The 17,838-nt window shown below is 30.9% G+C and overlaps 1 protein-coding gene across 2 annotated transcripts in view; it reads right to left on the reverse strand.

The window, feature by feature from the left end:
- Positions 1-8,211: 8,211 nt before the first annotated feature.
- The window catches only part of LOC134721252 (zinc finger protein 236-like), a 33,387-nt gene continuing 23,760 nt past the window's right edge, over positions 8,212-17,838 (reverse strand). Inside the window, exons 20-25 of one of the 2 annotated variants that reach the window (XM_063584091.1) lie at positions 16,916-17,117; positions 15,339-16,126; positions 14,211-14,513; positions 11,656-11,824; positions 11,020-11,082; positions 8,212-10,371 (exon numbers count right to left, since the gene is read on the reverse strand). In XM_063584091.1, the coding sequence (XP_063440161.1) occupies positions 10,052-10,371; positions 11,020-11,082; positions 11,656-11,824; positions 14,211-14,513; positions 15,339-16,126; positions 16,916-17,117 (1,845 nt within the window). In that variant the 3' untranslated portion in view covers positions 8,212-10,051. The remainder of the gene's footprint in view (positions 10,372-11,019; positions 11,083-11,655; positions 11,825-14,210; positions 14,514-15,338; positions 16,127-16,915; positions 17,118-17,838) is intronic. The other variant, XM_063584092.1, reaches the window with a different exon arrangement.

Genomic DNA, 17,838 nt, shown 5'->3' on the forward strand with positions numbered 1-17,838 from the left:
TTTAATGGTTACTGATTTAATTCATTATCATGTCCAGTGCCATAAATCTAAAATTAGAATTTAAAGAAATCCCTAATATCTATAAGAAATGAAATGATAGAAGATATTAATGTTTTCTTTGAATTTATCTATTTGAATATTTGTACATTTTACCATTCCACAATAGGGACTTGGTCCTTTAGAATCATTTTATTTCAGTTATTTATTAAATAAAACAAAGTCGAAAGAAAGAGGTTGTGTCTATTGTATACATATCAAAATGAATTGTTAGTACTAAGTGCTTTATTATATTATTGATTTCAGATCTAATCTGTCTAAATTGTTGTTATTTATTTCATTTGCTTTATTATACTGCTACTTTGTTGTAGAGTTATTTTTTCTATTATATATATTTGCTATTTTCATCAGTTTTTTAAACATAAATATTTATTCAGTTTTTACAAAAAGTATCTGTACCTGAAATATTAATTTATTAAACAGAATAAAACTTTTAAATTTTATATAACAATAATCAATAGATTAATTTCAGTTGTAAATTTTTGTAAACAAGTCTTTTCTGACAGAGTAATAACTATTCTCTTAGTTAAAAAATGGTTAAAGTCCTAATGCAAATTTGTACTAGTAAATTGCGACCTAAATTTTTGCCTTTACTTCATCCTTTTGTCTTTCAGAGTACAATGTGAGGTAACACTTGCATGTTCTGTTATTTTTCACGCAGTAATTAAGTATCCTGTCACATACAGACTTGTCAAATATAAAGCTGTAATTTATCAGAATCCACTTCTCTTATCTAAAAATGTTGTTGATGTAGAAACAATTAATTAGCATGTATAAGGAAAATCTTGTTAAATGTAATTTTCATGATTATGTAATTTGATACTGTCACAAATCCTCAAGACTATTACGGTGTTGTAATTATTTTAACTATGACCTTGACGTCACTACAAATGTATAGGCATAATGGGTATTATTTTAAAAATTCCCCTTTTTGTCTAAAATGTTCAAAATTTGCCATAAATTATAAGGGAATTTTAATTCCATACATGAATTATCTAATTACAAAACCATTTATTCATAATTAATTTTTGTCCACCCTTTAAGACAAAAAATACAAGAGGGATGTTTTGCTGCAATCATTCAACACCAAATAGAGCTTAATTTTTCCCCTTTAGTTTAGCTTTAGGGTATTCATCTGTTTCCGGCTGTCTATAATCTTTGATGGTGTTAGGACATATCAATCGTGGCAGATTAACAATATTGATAAAAAATCATATCTTATATGCGTCAGCTGTGGTATATATACCATTTACAAAGAAAAATTGGATTTAAACTAATTAAATTTGATTTGGATTTCGACTATTTTGAAGATTTGTCAAATTGTCAGCCGATGATTTTTTTTATACAAAGAAATCGTCTAGATGTGTTGTGTTTCTTTGTCATACATCAAAAATATCTTTGTCCTATTGAACAGATAAACCTTTTTAATGGGAAAATATAGATAATCTTTAAGAGAGATCATTATCCCATGTGGTGCAATACATTCTAAAAGAATAAATCCTGCCTTTCAAATCCTTTCTCCCAAGTAGAAAATAGCATGCGAAAAAATAGTTTCCTGAATAAGATAAAAAAACTAAATGAAAATTGAATCTTGTATAAGAGACTATTATATGTAATTTAGAAGATTGATTTTTTAGATTATTTGCTTTAACTAATCTTTTAACACATATCAATGCTGGGAAAGACATTTTTAGGTCATCTGTCAGTTAATACCATATCAGGTTGGTTAATGCCTTTAGACATGGATTGTCATTGGGTACGTAAGATACCACGACTAAAAATATCTTTCTTAGGTGTAGTAATTTGGTATTTGTGGAAACTGTCAAACTTTTACTTGGATGTATGTTCAGTGATCAATTAATATCAGTAATATGTATTGGCCACCAGAAATTGGACCTTTTTTCCCCCATCTCCTTAAAGCATAACATTGGAATTTCTATCTTATTGAACTTAAACTAGGACTATTTATAACAGGACCTTTGGTAATGGGTTTGGCAGCTAATGGACATCTACCTGTTCAACTCATGTCAAGTCTCTTTTTTTTTTAAATATCTTTGCGAGCTTTTTTAAATATCTTTGCGAGCTTTTCAATGTGATGACTTGAAAAAGTAAGTTGGATGATACCCAAAAATGTCACGACACACTCAATCAACTTGCATGTCATTTCTCTAAACCAATTTTTTTTTTAAATATCTTTGCGAGCTTTTCAATGTGATGACTTGAAAAAGTAAGTTGGATATGTCCAACTTGATATTCTTTTGCATAATACGACTAAGAAGTTAGAAAATGGTAAAAATAAATCTCCACAAAATTTGCCCTAAAAAGTCCAAGGTTAAAAAAGTAACAGAAAAAAACAAGTCAACTAGCAGTATAAGACAGTTAAAGGGAGATAACTTCAAACAAGATAAATAACTCTTTAGATGGACTATCGGAAATGACTTTTTAAGAAATTATGTCATCCATTTGTTTCTCTTCATTTTAATCTTCTTTCACAAATGTAGCTACAAAAGAATAGAATATTTAGAAAACACTGTATCCATAAACTGTCACAAGTGTTAATTTAATGATTTTTTTTTTTCTTGTGGAAAATGAGGAATTTGAAAAAAAAGTGTTGACAATAAAATGCCTTGTCATTGAATCAATTGAATTTGAAGATATATATTTTGGGGGAAAACTAGTGCAAAGTAATATGTAAATAGATTTTCTGTCAACACATGCAATGCTTGGATATAGAATCCTGATAAATTGATAATATTATATAATTTATGAAAAAGATATGCTAATTCAGTTGTCAACATCTGTTATTTACATATGATATTTATGATATTGATGAAGAGGATATAAATTATTAGAAATTTATGTATAAATATATTTTTTTTTATCTGATTGCAAATGTCACATTTCATTATTAACTGCTTTTTTAACTGAAAAGTACTCAACAAGATCTAATTAAAATTTGTCATTCTGTATTGTCTACAGATTTCATACAAATGGAATGATTAAGTCCTTTGAGGGGACTGTAAGGGTTACTTTTCTTAACACACATAATTCGGCTATCAATTATGATAAAAGTAATCCCTAACTGGCTTTAAACTCCTTAAACTTTATCCATGTATTCAATAATCCAGATTGGTGGATCCTTGTTTGCTTTATGTACAGTGGCAACTATTTGACCAAAGAATACATACTTAATTATCTCATATAATGCTCATGTCATCATAGATATGTCTCTTTGCTTTCCGATATATACAAAAGAACTTTAAATTAAGCCGCTTTCCTTTTCTCCTGGTTTAGACATGTGGAATATAGAAAAATGCCCACTCCATCTCTATTGCCCCAAAGGTCTTGTATCATTTTGTATACTATGTGAATCTTTTATTAAACTGTTATTCTGAGTTTTTATAGGTAAATAAACAGATATGTATTTATTTAAGTTGAATGAAATTTACTTGCATAAGAAATTATTTTATATGTTGAAAATGGCAAATATTTATTACATTATCTAGTTATTGTGGCATAGTCAGAATTCGCATTTATACATGTATATTTGAGTTTGCTTTAAATGAATGAAATCCCTTTTGACTTCTACAATTATGTACATATTTTTGTGAAAACCATTACATTTTACATATCATTTATCTACTTTATATTCAGAAATTATTTGTTTACTGTACTTTTGAATACTAAATGTTGATGAATATGCTATCACTTGAGTGCTTTATTTTATAGTATTCAAAAGTATACAAGTTTGAAAATGTTTCTGAAAATTTCATTTTTCATTCTCTAATCAGACTGGAATGATTTAATTAAAATGCTTAGTATCATGCATACAGACATGTCATTTTTGTGTGTATTCATCAATACTAATTTTGAATTTTTGAGCGAGAAATGACATTTAAGTTGAGTTCTCTCTTCTTAATTAAAATCACTCTAAAAAATTTGGAAAATGTTTGTTAATTTTTTTGTTTCAGTTATGACTTTTTTTACACTTAATTTTAATTAATTTTACACTGGTTGTCAAAAAGCATATTTAAATCTTTAGTGATAAGATTATCTACAATCTGCAAGCATGTTGTAATGACATTTTAATCTACAAGGAAATTTATGTATTTGCATAATATATATTAAATGAAACAAATGTTTCCATAAGATAGAAAATTTCTTAGATAATTGCTATTCTTAAATCTTTCCAGTCTGACATGTTCTCTTTTGACTTTATATATTTGTATTTACATGTTTTGATAAATCCATATCCTATCAACAATATTGTTAAAATAAAAAGCTGAAGAAAACTAGATGTATTTGTTTCAATCCAAGGTGTTAAGGCCAGTTTCTTGTTATTAGTTCATTCGTAGATATAATAATTGATATTATATCTATGGTTCATTCTAAGTATTTGATGATTCTGTCAATTATGCAGCATTTAGAAGTAATAAAAAAAGAGCAGATTGGTTTGCTCAAAGTCAAGAGTAGGTGTCTTAGACAGGTTAACATGTCTTGCTGTAGACTAAAAATATGGTTTTGTAGTTCAGTCAAGTACAATATATAAGAATATGAATATGTGATAGGATTGCTAATGATACGATTATTCACCAATGAAAAAAGGATGTACACAACACTATGGGTCAACATACTGCATTTAAGACATTTAACAATAAAATGCTTCCTTGAGCTCAACCTGATACGACCGCAGAGGTCGAACCCCAAACTATTGGGTCAAATTTGGACACAATATTCAAGCTTTATACTGTCCGACTTTGGATTGTGATAAAAATTTTGACATGGTATAGGTTTCTGACACAAAATACATATGGTCAAAGATTTTACAAATCGCTGTGCAATTGAAGATTTCTTCCTGAAACCCCCCTTGGAGCAATAACCCTAAAACGCAATACTTGTAGTATGGAACTTTGTAGTACAATTTCAGAGAGATCCATACACTTTAATACAAGTTATTGTCCGGAAACTAGCAAAATGCTTTTTTTTTGCCCTTTTTTCCTACATGTTTTGGGTAATTAACCCCGAACGCAATGCAAGCTATCGCTAAGGGTAAAATATTTGTCATAAAAGTCCAACCCGTGGTAAAATCACAATATATTCAAGCCCCCATGAATTATTTCTTAAATATAAAAGGTCCTTGATTGCAAAATGTTAAATACATCAATAGAAGTCAACGGTGCACACACTGAAATGTATGTGTTGCCTGCTCTACTAAGCAGACCTTTATCGTAAGGATATCTGAAGGTTTTACTTCATAAGTTTAATATCACCTAACGTTAAAACTAAACACTTTTCAATCATACCAGATACTAAATATAGTTAGCCTTATGCCTATAGTATCCGAGAAACAAACTAAATTATGAAAACTGAAACATTGATCAATGACCCAGAAAAATGAGGTCAAGGTCAGATGAACCTTGCCCGACATATACACCATAGTCAAGCCATACGCCAAATATGGTTGATCTATAACCTAAGTGCACCTTATATACGTTCAAACAAGAGTGCACACGCTGAAATGTCTTGCCTTTACTAATCATTGATATTATGTTGATAGGCCTTAATATAAAGCTTTATTACAACTGTCACATTAACCAAGAAAACGAAACATTTATCAATGAACCATGAAAATGAGGTCAAGGTCAAATGAAACATGCCAGGCAGACATGTACAGCTAACAAATCTTCAATACAACAAATATAGTTGACTTATTGCTTATAAATTAAGAAAAACAGACCAAAGCAAAAACACTTACCACTTAGCAATAGACCGTGAAAATGAGGTCAAAGTCAAATAAAACCTGCGTAACAGACATATAGATAATAATATTTCCGTACACCAAATATAGTTGACCTAATGCATACAGTATTAGAAAAATAGACGAAAACTCAAAAACTTAACTTTGATCATTGAACCTTGAAAATGAGGTCAAGGTCAGATGTACACCTTAAAATCATTCCATACACCAAATATAGTAGACCTATTGCATATAGTATAAGAAAAACAGACCAAAACACAAAACCTTAACTATAACCACTGAACCATGAAAATGAGGTCAAGGTCAGATGACACCTGCCAGTTAGACATGTACACCTTACAGTCCTTCCATACACCAAATATACTAGACCTATTGCTTATAGTATCTGAGATATGGACTTGACCACCAAAACTTCACCTTGTTCACTGATCTATGAAATGAGGTCGAGGTAAAGTGAAAACTGGCATGAGGACCTTGCAAGGTACGCACATACCAAATAGAGTTATCCAATTACTTATAATAAGCGAGAATTTAACATTACAAAAATTCTTAACTTTTTTTTCAAGTATTCACTGAACCATGAAAATGAGGTCAAGGACATTGGACATGTGACTGACAGAAATTTCGTAACATGAGGCATCTATAAACAAAGTATGAAGCATCCATTTCTTCTACCTTCTAAAATATACAGCTTTTAAGAAGTTAGCTAAAGCCGCCGCCGCCGGATCACTATCCCTTTGTTGAGCTTTCTGCAACAAAAGTTGCAGGCTCGACAAAAATCAAATATAGTTGACCTATTTCTTACAGTATCTGACGTACAGATTTTACCATGAAAACTTAACTAATCTATGAAATGAGGTCAAAACATGAATTTGCAGACTTTGCAAGGATACCATATACAAGTATAGTTATCCTTTTACCCACAAAAAGCTAGTACTTCATAACAAAAAAAATATTTTCCAAGCAGTTGCTAAACCATGAAAATGAGGTCAAAAATTGAACAGGGAAACTTTGAAAACATAAGGCATCTGAATACAAGGTCCTCCACCCTCTGACAGATAAAGCTTTTCACTAAAAGTGTATGCTGTGGCCTGGCTTGATAGTAATTTATATGTCTAATATTTTGTCACAGGTGAGACAAAATCCAATGGCTTGAAGGGGATTATCCTCAAATCATTGACCTAATGAACATCAATGATACTCTATACCTCAGAGTGTGTGTCCGAGCGAGAACTTCTCATTAGTTAATTACTTTAGGAATATTTATCAAAAAGTAGTATTTCAATATTCAGCCCCATTTTACTATTAAGTCAGCCGTCAGTCGCCACCCTGATATACCCTATCTTTTCCGGGTAATTAATACAAATAGCGTTTGACATTTTTAGCTGAACAGTTTTACCTTTTTTACATAACTTAATTCATTGTATGCTGGTAGTCTATGGTTGTTTTCAAGGTCAAGAACTATTCAAAAGTATTTGGTCAAAGGGAAATCTGGCATACAGAATGGCAACTGACCAGGGGGAGGGGAAGAATACTAGGGAGAGCTACTCTCATCACTTAGAATCTAGTCTTATACAGAATTCTTCTCTGAAACTACTGGACCAACCATAGTCAAAATTTAGCTGCAATAATCCTTGGTTAAAAAAAAGTGCTAAGTTAATTATGCCTGCCAACCAACATGAGCACAAGTCTAAAATTTAAACCCCAACATAAGAGTTAAAGTTTCAAACCGTTATATAACTGTTCATAATGTTAAGATTTACTTATTGTCCCTTGAATTACAATTGTTACCAATGTTTTCTGCATCTAGCTATCAACTTGAAAAATATAAGAGATGATACAATTATTTTTAAAACAGTCCTAAAAGAAACATAAATGCAAAATGAGGTACCCATTTTTGTGTTGATGTCAGAAATTCCGTAGAAACAAAGTGTTGAGTAAATCAAACCCATACAGAGTTCAAGGGAATGTAAGAGCTCAGTAACTTCTTATCAAATAAACACGTGAAGTATGTACATATATGATCAAATTTTGTATGTGCCTGTCCCAAGTCAGAAGCCTGTAATTCAAAAGATATCTTGGGTCAAAGTTAGTTATATATCTGTTTTTTGTTTATTGTTTTGTAATATTTAGAGAAACTTTAGTTTATTTTGTTTGAACTGTCTCCCATTATGTCACATTGGGGACTTTTACAGCTAACAATAAGGTGCAAGGTATGGGTGTTGCAAATTTTTGAAGGCCATAGGGTCACTTATAAATCATTGCTTAAATTATTTGGACCCTGTTGGACAGTTGTCTCATTGGTAATCATACCACACCTCTCTATTTCATATACATAGTATGGAAAACTAGAATAGATTTTAAAACAATCATTAAATTTAAGCAAAAAATCACAATGCAATGAATGATTTTTATTACAAATCAAATTACTTGTTCAATATTAAACAAGTTCTACTAACACAACAAAATCAAATAAATGAATTCATGTCCAAGTCACTAAAAATGTCATGGAACATATAACATGTTAAAAATCATTTTATGTTTCAACAAGTAACCACCAAATAATGACCATATATTCAAGTTATAATTTCACACATAACATTATCACAGATCACACATGCAAATGGCTTTGGTACAGACTATTCTATTAAACTTTGTTGTACCAGGGTTAGATTTTCAAAGAGTTTGTCTACCTGAATTATAAAAGTTGTGAAAAAACAAAGTCTAAGAATATTTTACATAACATGGGATCATACATATTGGCATTTTTTTAAGAAAATGTTCAGTTCATTCAAATTTTGGCAATGCAGACTCCTTATTGTGCATGCAAGAAGTATGTGTGCTGACAGCTAGTCTAGCCAGGAAAATCCAGTTTAACAGATCCATGGGCTTCTTAAAATTTGGCAGAGAATTCTTTCTGCTACATTTGGTGTCAACTGGACAATTAGTTCTTACGAAGGCTTAAAAATCAGCAAACAACTTGAATGAAAACTCAGGATGGAGAATTATAACATGCATTCAAATAAATTAAAATATCTTTTTGACAACTGCTCTACCAATCTACTGGCGCTTATGCTTAAACACTTGCAAGTTTCATTCAATTCTATCATATAAACCATCATCTGACTCAGAAATTCTTAAGAAGTTTCAGCTTATAAGAAAAATTGTGACAAACATATTTGTTATCTGATGTGTAATAAAGTAACAGTGTTCACTCAACCATTACATGATCTTCTAAGAGGCTCAAAATGTTGATGATTAACTGATATTGGTTGCCAAGTAATAATGAAAACTCATTAGGCCTTATTTTTAACAGTGTTATTCTGAATTAATGACAGACATGTTGACTTAAAAAATAATCTCTTCAATGAAGGTGATAATGAGATTCAGTATTGATGCTTTTGTTAATTTAATATTAAATATGACTAGATTTTTCAAACCATTATATAGCACATTCTTTCACAGCTCAGTTATTTGCAATTTGTGTAAAAATCAAGAACAATTCATGAAAAATCTAAATTAAAGTTAAATTCCAAAGTTATTCATTTCTATTCTTACTATTTCAGGAAACACTATATTTTGTTCAGTAAACATTCTAATGTTATTGCAAATAAAATAAATAATTATATTTGTGAAGTATTAAAATAAGAATATAGTGTTAGATACAGGAATATGCATACATCAAGTCAGGTTATATGCTATGCCAAGGATATTTTTTAAATTATGATTTTAGAAACTACCACAGAATTTGTATATTTGAAATTTTTTCATTATTAAATAGCTGTAACTCTTAACAACAGCTTTCATAAAAAAACATTTTCTTGTTAATTTATTTTGACAGTGTGTGAAGTCAGTGTTAAGTAATTTTTTGGCAGTGTGTAAATTCAGTGTTAAGTAATTCATTTTGGCAGTGTGTGAAGTCAGCGTTAAGTTACCACATTATCCCATTTTAAAACTCACACATAAAAAATAACTTTCATTCACAGATTATTATTAAATAAAATTCACATACATAATTGTTTACATCAATTTTTAAAATAATGCATTTTTAAATAATGGTCTTATACATAATGAGCACATGAGCACTTGTGTTGTCTTGTATCACATCCGGTCTGCCATTTCTTCATAACTGTTTCCATCCTCATAAGTACAACAACTCTCCCCCTCTCTGTAATAATACTGTCCATAGAACACATTCGAATACAAGCCTTTTAACCAATGAGCACTTGTATTGGCTCATATCACATTCATCAAATCAGCCATTTCATCATAACTGATTCCATCCTCATGAATACTACCCCCCTCCCCTTCTGTTTTGATATTCACATTAGCACCAGCAGGAGGTACATATGATTTGGGAATGTTCATAGAATGTACCATGTCCATATGATGAGCACGTTTTATGTGAGTTTTGAGATTTCCTTTTTGAGTAAATGCTAGTTCACAATATGAGCACCTGTGTGGTTTTTCACCGCTATGTTTCTTCATGTGAATCTGTAGAGCATTTTTCTGGTTGAATGATTTCGAACAAATTTCACAAACAAATGGTCTCTCACCTACAATATATAATGATTATTATATAGGTTTTTAATATTTCTTGGGTATATTTTAGCATAATTCCCCATTAATTAGATACAAAAACACAATAATTGATATTACAGATTGTAAACATTCAATTTCAGTTTATTTCACACACCTTTTTAATCAATTTTACTAATGCGAAAAACCGAGGAGGCAATCTTTATTCACAAATACAGTTTTCATACTGTACTTGTATGTGTGGAAATTTGTAGAAATACAACTTTTCTGAAGATTTTTGAATTCATTGTTTCTAAATATATATTATTTGTCTGTGGAGTTTTGAGTTATTGTTTTTAAACAAAATTATTGGCTTATTAGTTAATTAATTCATAATCTTTATACATCATTTGTCTGTAGGTGTTTTTTTGGTGCACATATTAACAAATCAAATATGTTTTTTCCCTTCTACGGGTTACAAAACTTGTGATTTGAAATAACCATAAAATCAAAACAGTATTGGTACAACATGACAAAATATAACAGAAAATTATTAGTTAAGAATAAAACACCAAAACTTTTAGTATAAATACAAATTGTTTTTAATTCAACTGGAATTTTTTAAACAATATAAACATATGTTCAAACTAAACATTAAAATAACATCAAATCCGAAAATGAAATACTTTTGGTAATACACATGCAATCCGTAATAGGTATGAAGGACTTTTGTATTCTTTGTCTTGGGTCTGAAAAAAGTTTACTCAGTTAAAGGTCAAACTGTCTACAAATATCATATTTCCCTATGGGAGTAGTGGGTGGGGTATCAGAGCCCTTGAAAAAATTCTATGTCACGCTCTTGTCGTTGAAATTTGAAAATCGGTAGGTAACTAAGTGCTCTACTAAGTACAGAAAAGCTTAAAAACTTGTGGTAAAGATGAAATCTATGGGAAAAAAATCATTTCTAAACAAGTGAAACTGTGAGCTAATGCTCACTGATGATACCCTGCCAAAATATTTCGATAAACAAGTAGGCGTTGAGTGATGAATCTGAAAACACATCACATGGTATAGCTGACTTATATGAACCCTGCAACCAAATTTCAGAATCCTGAAGTTCCTGAGAAAATGTGACGAAAGTTTTCATGGGACGTACAGACTGTCAGATTGATGGACAGACAGAGGTAAAACAGTATACCAACACTTTTTTAAAGCGGGGGTATAATTACTAATCTTTGTAATACAAAATAATTTATCACTGGAAATAACAGAGCATTTAAGATAGTAAAGTTAGAGGTATAAATACTTATAGCTATATATACCTGTATGTATACGTATATGTCTCTCTAACTGACTAGGTTTCTGGAAAGCTTTATTACAATGTTGACATTTGTGGTTGCCTGGAGATTTAAATCTAGGTTTACTGTCCGGTTGATGAATCATCAGATGTTCTTTCAAATGCCCAGATCTCTTGAAAGACTTATCACAAATCTTTTAAAATACAAGATACTTGAATATCAAATCTCAAATTTATGAAAACTAGTAAAAAGAACATACAACAAAATTCCTAGCAGCACATGAATCTATGAGAGCTCAATTGATACTTTCAAAACATTAAACATAAAATATATATTCAATCTATAACCAGATGCTCCGCAGGGCGTAGCTTTATACGACCGCAGAGGTTGAACCCTGAACGGTTGGGGCAAGTATGGACACAACATTCAAGCTGGATTCCGCTCTAAATTTGGATTGTGATTAAATAGTTGACACAGCATAGGTTTCTGACACAGAATGAATGTATTCAAATGAACTTAAAATGTTTGTTTTCTCTTAGAGCAATTCACTATGCTGTTGAATATTAATCCTCTCAAAAAAATGTTTGAAGAAATTTTCTTTTTATTTATGAAATTTCAAATGAGAAAAATTGAACCCAATTTTTTAATCACATCCCCCTTTCCCTTATTCCAAAACTAATTTCAATTAAAATATTCTAATGGAGTTTGCAACAATTACTACTCATTTAAATACATCATAAAATATTAAGATGTAAAAAAACTGCTTGTTATCACTGAATGGTAAAGATTATTTAAATTTATCAGTTGGTAGTAAAAAGTGAATATACATTGTATATTGTATATAACAAAGATTTAAGTTGATTCTGGACAAAGAAAGATAACTCCAATTAAAAAAAATTCTTGCAGATATTTCTTGCTTACTATACTGGACAAAGAAAGATAACTCTTAATTAAAAAAAAAATTGCTATTTCACAATATTGTGAAATAGATATTTCTTGCCACTGCACAATACTGTGCAATTGAAAAGACTTGCTATTGCACAATACTTAATATAATAATTTTAGATCCTGATTTGGACCAACTTGAAAACTGGGGCCATAATCAAAAATCTAAGTACATGTTTAGATTCAGCATATCAAAGAGTCCCAAGAATTTAATTTTTGTTAAAATCAAACTTAGTTTAATTTTGGACCCTTTGCACTTTAATTTAGACCAATTTTAAAACTGGACCAAAAATTAAGAATCTACATACACAGTTAGATTTGGCATATCAAAGAACCCCAATTATTCAATTTTTGATGAAATCAAACAATGTTTAATTTTGGACCTCGATTTGGGCCAACTTGAAAACTGGGCCAATAATCAAAAATCTAAGTACATTTTTAGATTCAGCATATCAAAGAACCCAAAGGTTTCAATTTTTGTTAAAATCAAACTAAGTTTAATTTTGGACCCTTTGGACCTTAATGTAGACCAATTTGAAAACGGGACCAAAAATTAAGAATCTACATACACAGTTAGATTCGGCATATTAAAGAACCCCAATTATTCAATTTTGATGAAATCAAACAAAATTCAATTTTGGACCCTTTGGGCCCCTTTTTCCTTAACTGTTGGGACCAAAACTCCCAAAATCAATACCAACCTTCCTTTAATAGTCATAAACCTTGTGTTTAAATTTCATAGATTTCTATTTACTTATACTAACGCTATGGTGCGAAAACCAAGAAAAATGCTTATTTGGGTCCCTTTTTGGCCCCTAATTCCTAAACTGTTGGGACCGAAACTCCCAAAATCAATACCAACCTTCCTTTTGTGGTCATAAACATTGTGTTTAAATTTCATTGATTTCTATTTACTTAAACTAAAGTAATTGTGCGAAAACCAAGAATAATGCTTATTTGGGCCCTTTTTTGGCCCCTAATTCCTAAACTGTTGAAACCAAAACTCCCAAAATCAATCCCAACCTTTCTTTTGTGGTCATAAACCTTGTGTCAAAATTTCATAGATTTCTATTAACTTAAACTAAAGTTATAGTGCGAAAACCAAGAAAATGCTTATTTGGGCCCTTTTTGGCCCCTAATTCCTAAAATGTTGGGACCAAAACTCCCAAAATCAATACCAGCCTTCCTTTTATGGTCATAAACCTTATGTTAAAATTTCATAGATTTCTATTCACTTTTACTAAAGTTAGAGTGCGAAAACTAAAAGTATTCGGACGACGACGACGACGACGACGACGACGCCAACGTGATAGCAATATACGACGAAAATTTTTTCAAAATTTGCGGTCGTATAAAAATCTTTATTCTTCCATATTGCTATCTGTTGACCTACACATATAAGTCTATGTTATTTGGTCTCAGGTGGAAAGTTGTCTTATTAGCAATCTTACCACATCTTCATATTTTTACACACTTCAAGCTGTCCATTTTTCCTTTGCTCCCATTTTTTTGTCTTTTATGATTGAATTGTCATATTCTTTAACAAAGTTTTACCTTTCAAAAACACAATTTGTATCAAAATAATATATATTTTACCAAGAGAAATTGTAAACTGAGAGAAATTATAAACTTACTTGACATTTATACTGGCGAGAAGAATCATCATAATTCTCTCCAGTGACAGGATTAACTGCCTGGGATACATCCTGCAGACTGATATTAGCCGACTGACTGCCGTGTGTCAGATTATCATGGTCTATAGTCTGTTGTAGGAGTGCATCATCGTCAACAGTCCCATGTAAGTTATCCTCTAGACTGTCATCTAGGTCCACTTCGTCATCATCGTCATCTTCATGGTTATCATCATCTACTTGACCCATGTCCACCATACCTTCAGTTATATCTACTTCAGTTATATCTGCCTGTGTAACTGTTATCTGAAAAAGAAATGAAATAATGCTTTACAAAATATTAATTTATGTTTTTGGGTTAACTATCATCACCAGCCATTCTGTTTGGTCTACCGCAGGTCTCTCGACCAACAGGGGAGAATATGTGTACCCCTGGTATAAAAAAATAACAAGGAAGAATTATTCATAAAGATCTAGGTTGATGGGGTTACCGCAGGTCTCTCGGTGACCAGGGGAGAATAAATAACAAAATTTATTTAAACTTAACTTGTTGTTCTTGGGACATCACTGAATGATTTCTTCAGACAATGTTGGCAAATAAGTTAGATCACTAGCTGATAAAAAACCTTCAGGACAAGTTTTTTTTCTTTTTTATTTGCCCTTGGTTTGAAGGGGATACCCTAAGAGGTTAAGGTAGATGACTGAAATGATTCAGTAATTTGTCTGCATTGCAATCTTACCTTACTCAACAAAAAATAGTACTCACAAATTCGACACAAACATAAATCAATCCTGTTTATTCAATTCTATTAAATCTAAAAACTTTATATAAATCTTTAATTAGAATTCTCAAGCATTAAATTTTCCTAAATCTATAAAGATTTTCATTCCAGTCTTTCAAATAATTTATATAATTAATTCCTTATTGTGTAAACCAACTTATTTTTCAAATAATTTATTTCGTGTTTAGCCCTTTCTAGTGCATTTCACAGCAATTTAATTGAAGAAAGATCAAGGTTTCTCATATTCATGATATGTTTTACTCGTGAAAGTCGCAAAAATAAATCCCTCACTAAATTAGTTGGGTTTACAGTACCTCTGACAACCAAATGACTGAAATAACATAATTACCTGATCACTGGGTATGGTTCCATCTCCTGACACCACAAAAGAATTGGGTGCTCCGTCAGCCATTACTACACTAGCACAAGACGTAGCCATCATGTTCTGGTCAGTGATACCAGACATAGGTTGTACTATAATGTGAGGGTTGATTGCTTCCTGTTGCTGCTGTATCTGAACATTCTGTATAATGTTAGGATCTGCTGTTTGTAACGCTTGAGTGAGTATGTTTGGATTTATTGTTATATTAATGTTCCCTTGCGACTGAAGCTGTTGTAACAAATTAGCATCTATCTGAACAGTCTGTGAAAATATATTAGGGTCAAGTCCTGTAATTTGCACGCCCTGGTTTCCTGTCAATTGTAACTGTATGCCTTCTAACCCTTGTAATACTTGGGTGGCTAGTGCACTTTCTGAAAGTCCTGCAAGAGGAGTGTCATTAGGTACAGTCAATTGTACAGGTAATATACCGTGACCACCTAGCATTGATTGGTCTAAATGAATCACATGACTTTGATTGTTCTGATTAATTGTCATCACATTTTGTACATCATTTGCCGATACATAGTCAACATTCTGAACAGATTCTTCTGGTTCCCTTGCCTTCCTCCTTTTCGGAGGCTCTGATTTGAAATGTTGTAACACATGACTTTTACGATTTCCTGATGTCCTAAATCTTTGATCACAATGCGGACATTTGAATGGTTTAGCACCTGTATGTAGTCTCAAGTGAACTTTTAAACTTCCTTTTGTAGCAAACATGGCTGCACACACGTGACATTTGTAATTCTTTGTTGCTGAAATATAAATGTTTATGAAAGGTAATAATTAATTTTAATAAATGTTTTTTAAAGCTATACATGATACCATACATATTTACTACACAATATGAAAAACTTGAGAAATTTCAGGATTTATTTAAGTAGAGAAATTCAATACTTTCAAAAAAAAAAAATTTCAGCTTTCAACTCGTTGTTGATGAAATAAAATTGGTTAAAACAATACTTTACTTGAGGTGGTACCTAACACTACTGTAAAATCAGCTTAACGTTTTAATTACGTTGTGTTGTAAAGGGAATAATAAGCTTCTCAATGATCAAAATTGGTGTTTGTCAAACTACTATATAACCAGTGTAATTTTTCTGAAAAAAACGGTTGGTTCAAAATTTTTGAAATTTTCATATTTTTGTTAAAAGGTCAAAGTAAATACTTCTGTCCAAATTTTATGAAAATTAAACGAGCCACATTTATTTTAGTGAAAGTGTTGGGTACCACCTTAATGGAAACAAATTGCAATCTGCAAAATGACAATCAACATACCAATAACTAGTCTAAGGGAAATAACTCTAAATAAATTTGGTCATAATTCTTTAACTCATCAAGTGTTCACCAGTTAAAAATATGTGACAATATACATTTAGTTACTAAAAATGCCATGTTTTCCCATGTCACAATAGCTTTTTCATTACTATCATATTTTCTCATGTGGCTGTCTATGTACTTACAACTACCATGATTTTCATGTGGCTGTCTATATATGAGTTACTACTTCTGTGAGTTCTCATGTGACTATTATGTATACTTACTACTGGTATGAGTTCTCATGTGGCTATCCAGTGTAGATTTGACAGTAAATGCTCTGCCACACGTATCACATTTAAAGGGTTTTTCACCCGTGTGTATCCTTATGTGTCTGACTAAATCGCTGGGCTTCTTAAAACTTTTACTACAATGATTACACTGGTGTGCATGTTTGTACATATCATCATCCTCATCATTCTCATCATCCTGGAAACACAAAATTTTATGTTGGAAAATATAGAAACACAAAAGAATATTATCTTTTTAATATGATACTAATGACATCCTTAATGTAATTGACAATCAAAGTTAGCTTCATATAGCTTTGTATAAAGTTACATCAATGTAAATATATTTCAACATTGTATTTTCTTTAAATGTTATACTGCAATATACAATCTTAGCAAATATGGTGATACTTCATAACATCACATTCTATCAAAATAAGCTTCAAATATTTTTTATAAAATAAATCGAAGTACAAAATATTTCAACAATTTTTTTTAAATGTTATACTGCAACTATGCAATTTTTGTAAATTCAAAATGCATTAACCAAATAAACTTTGGTTTGAAGAGTTACTGAGAAAAACCTTGTTTGTGTCTTTGATAATGTTTTTCACTAGAGTTTTCATAAAGAATGCAAAACCTAGAATTTTCCATTGTTCACTTCGTTTAATCAAAGAGCTGAAAGCTCTGAAGAAAAATGACGCCACTGTCTCTAATATTGGGATAGTTTTTATGCAAGTCTTGATTTTCACATACCGTAATTAGTTTAACAATGCAACATGTATTGTGAGCATATAATTGATATTCGTATATGTGTGTGTGTGTGTGAAGTGAAGGTGACAACTGGCTGTTTTTTAAGACAAATGAATAGGTCAAGACTAGCTGAATTGTACAAATAAATACCGTAGAAAGGCATGTAT

Source organism: Mytilus trossulus, chromosome 6, assembly GCF_036588685.1.
Source record: "Mytilus trossulus isolate FHL-02 chromosome 6, PNRI_Mtr1.1.1.hap1, whole genome shotgun sequence".
NCBI classification, from domain to species: Eukaryota; Metazoa; Mollusca; class Bivalvia; order Mytilida; family Mytilidae; genus Mytilus; species Mytilus trossulus.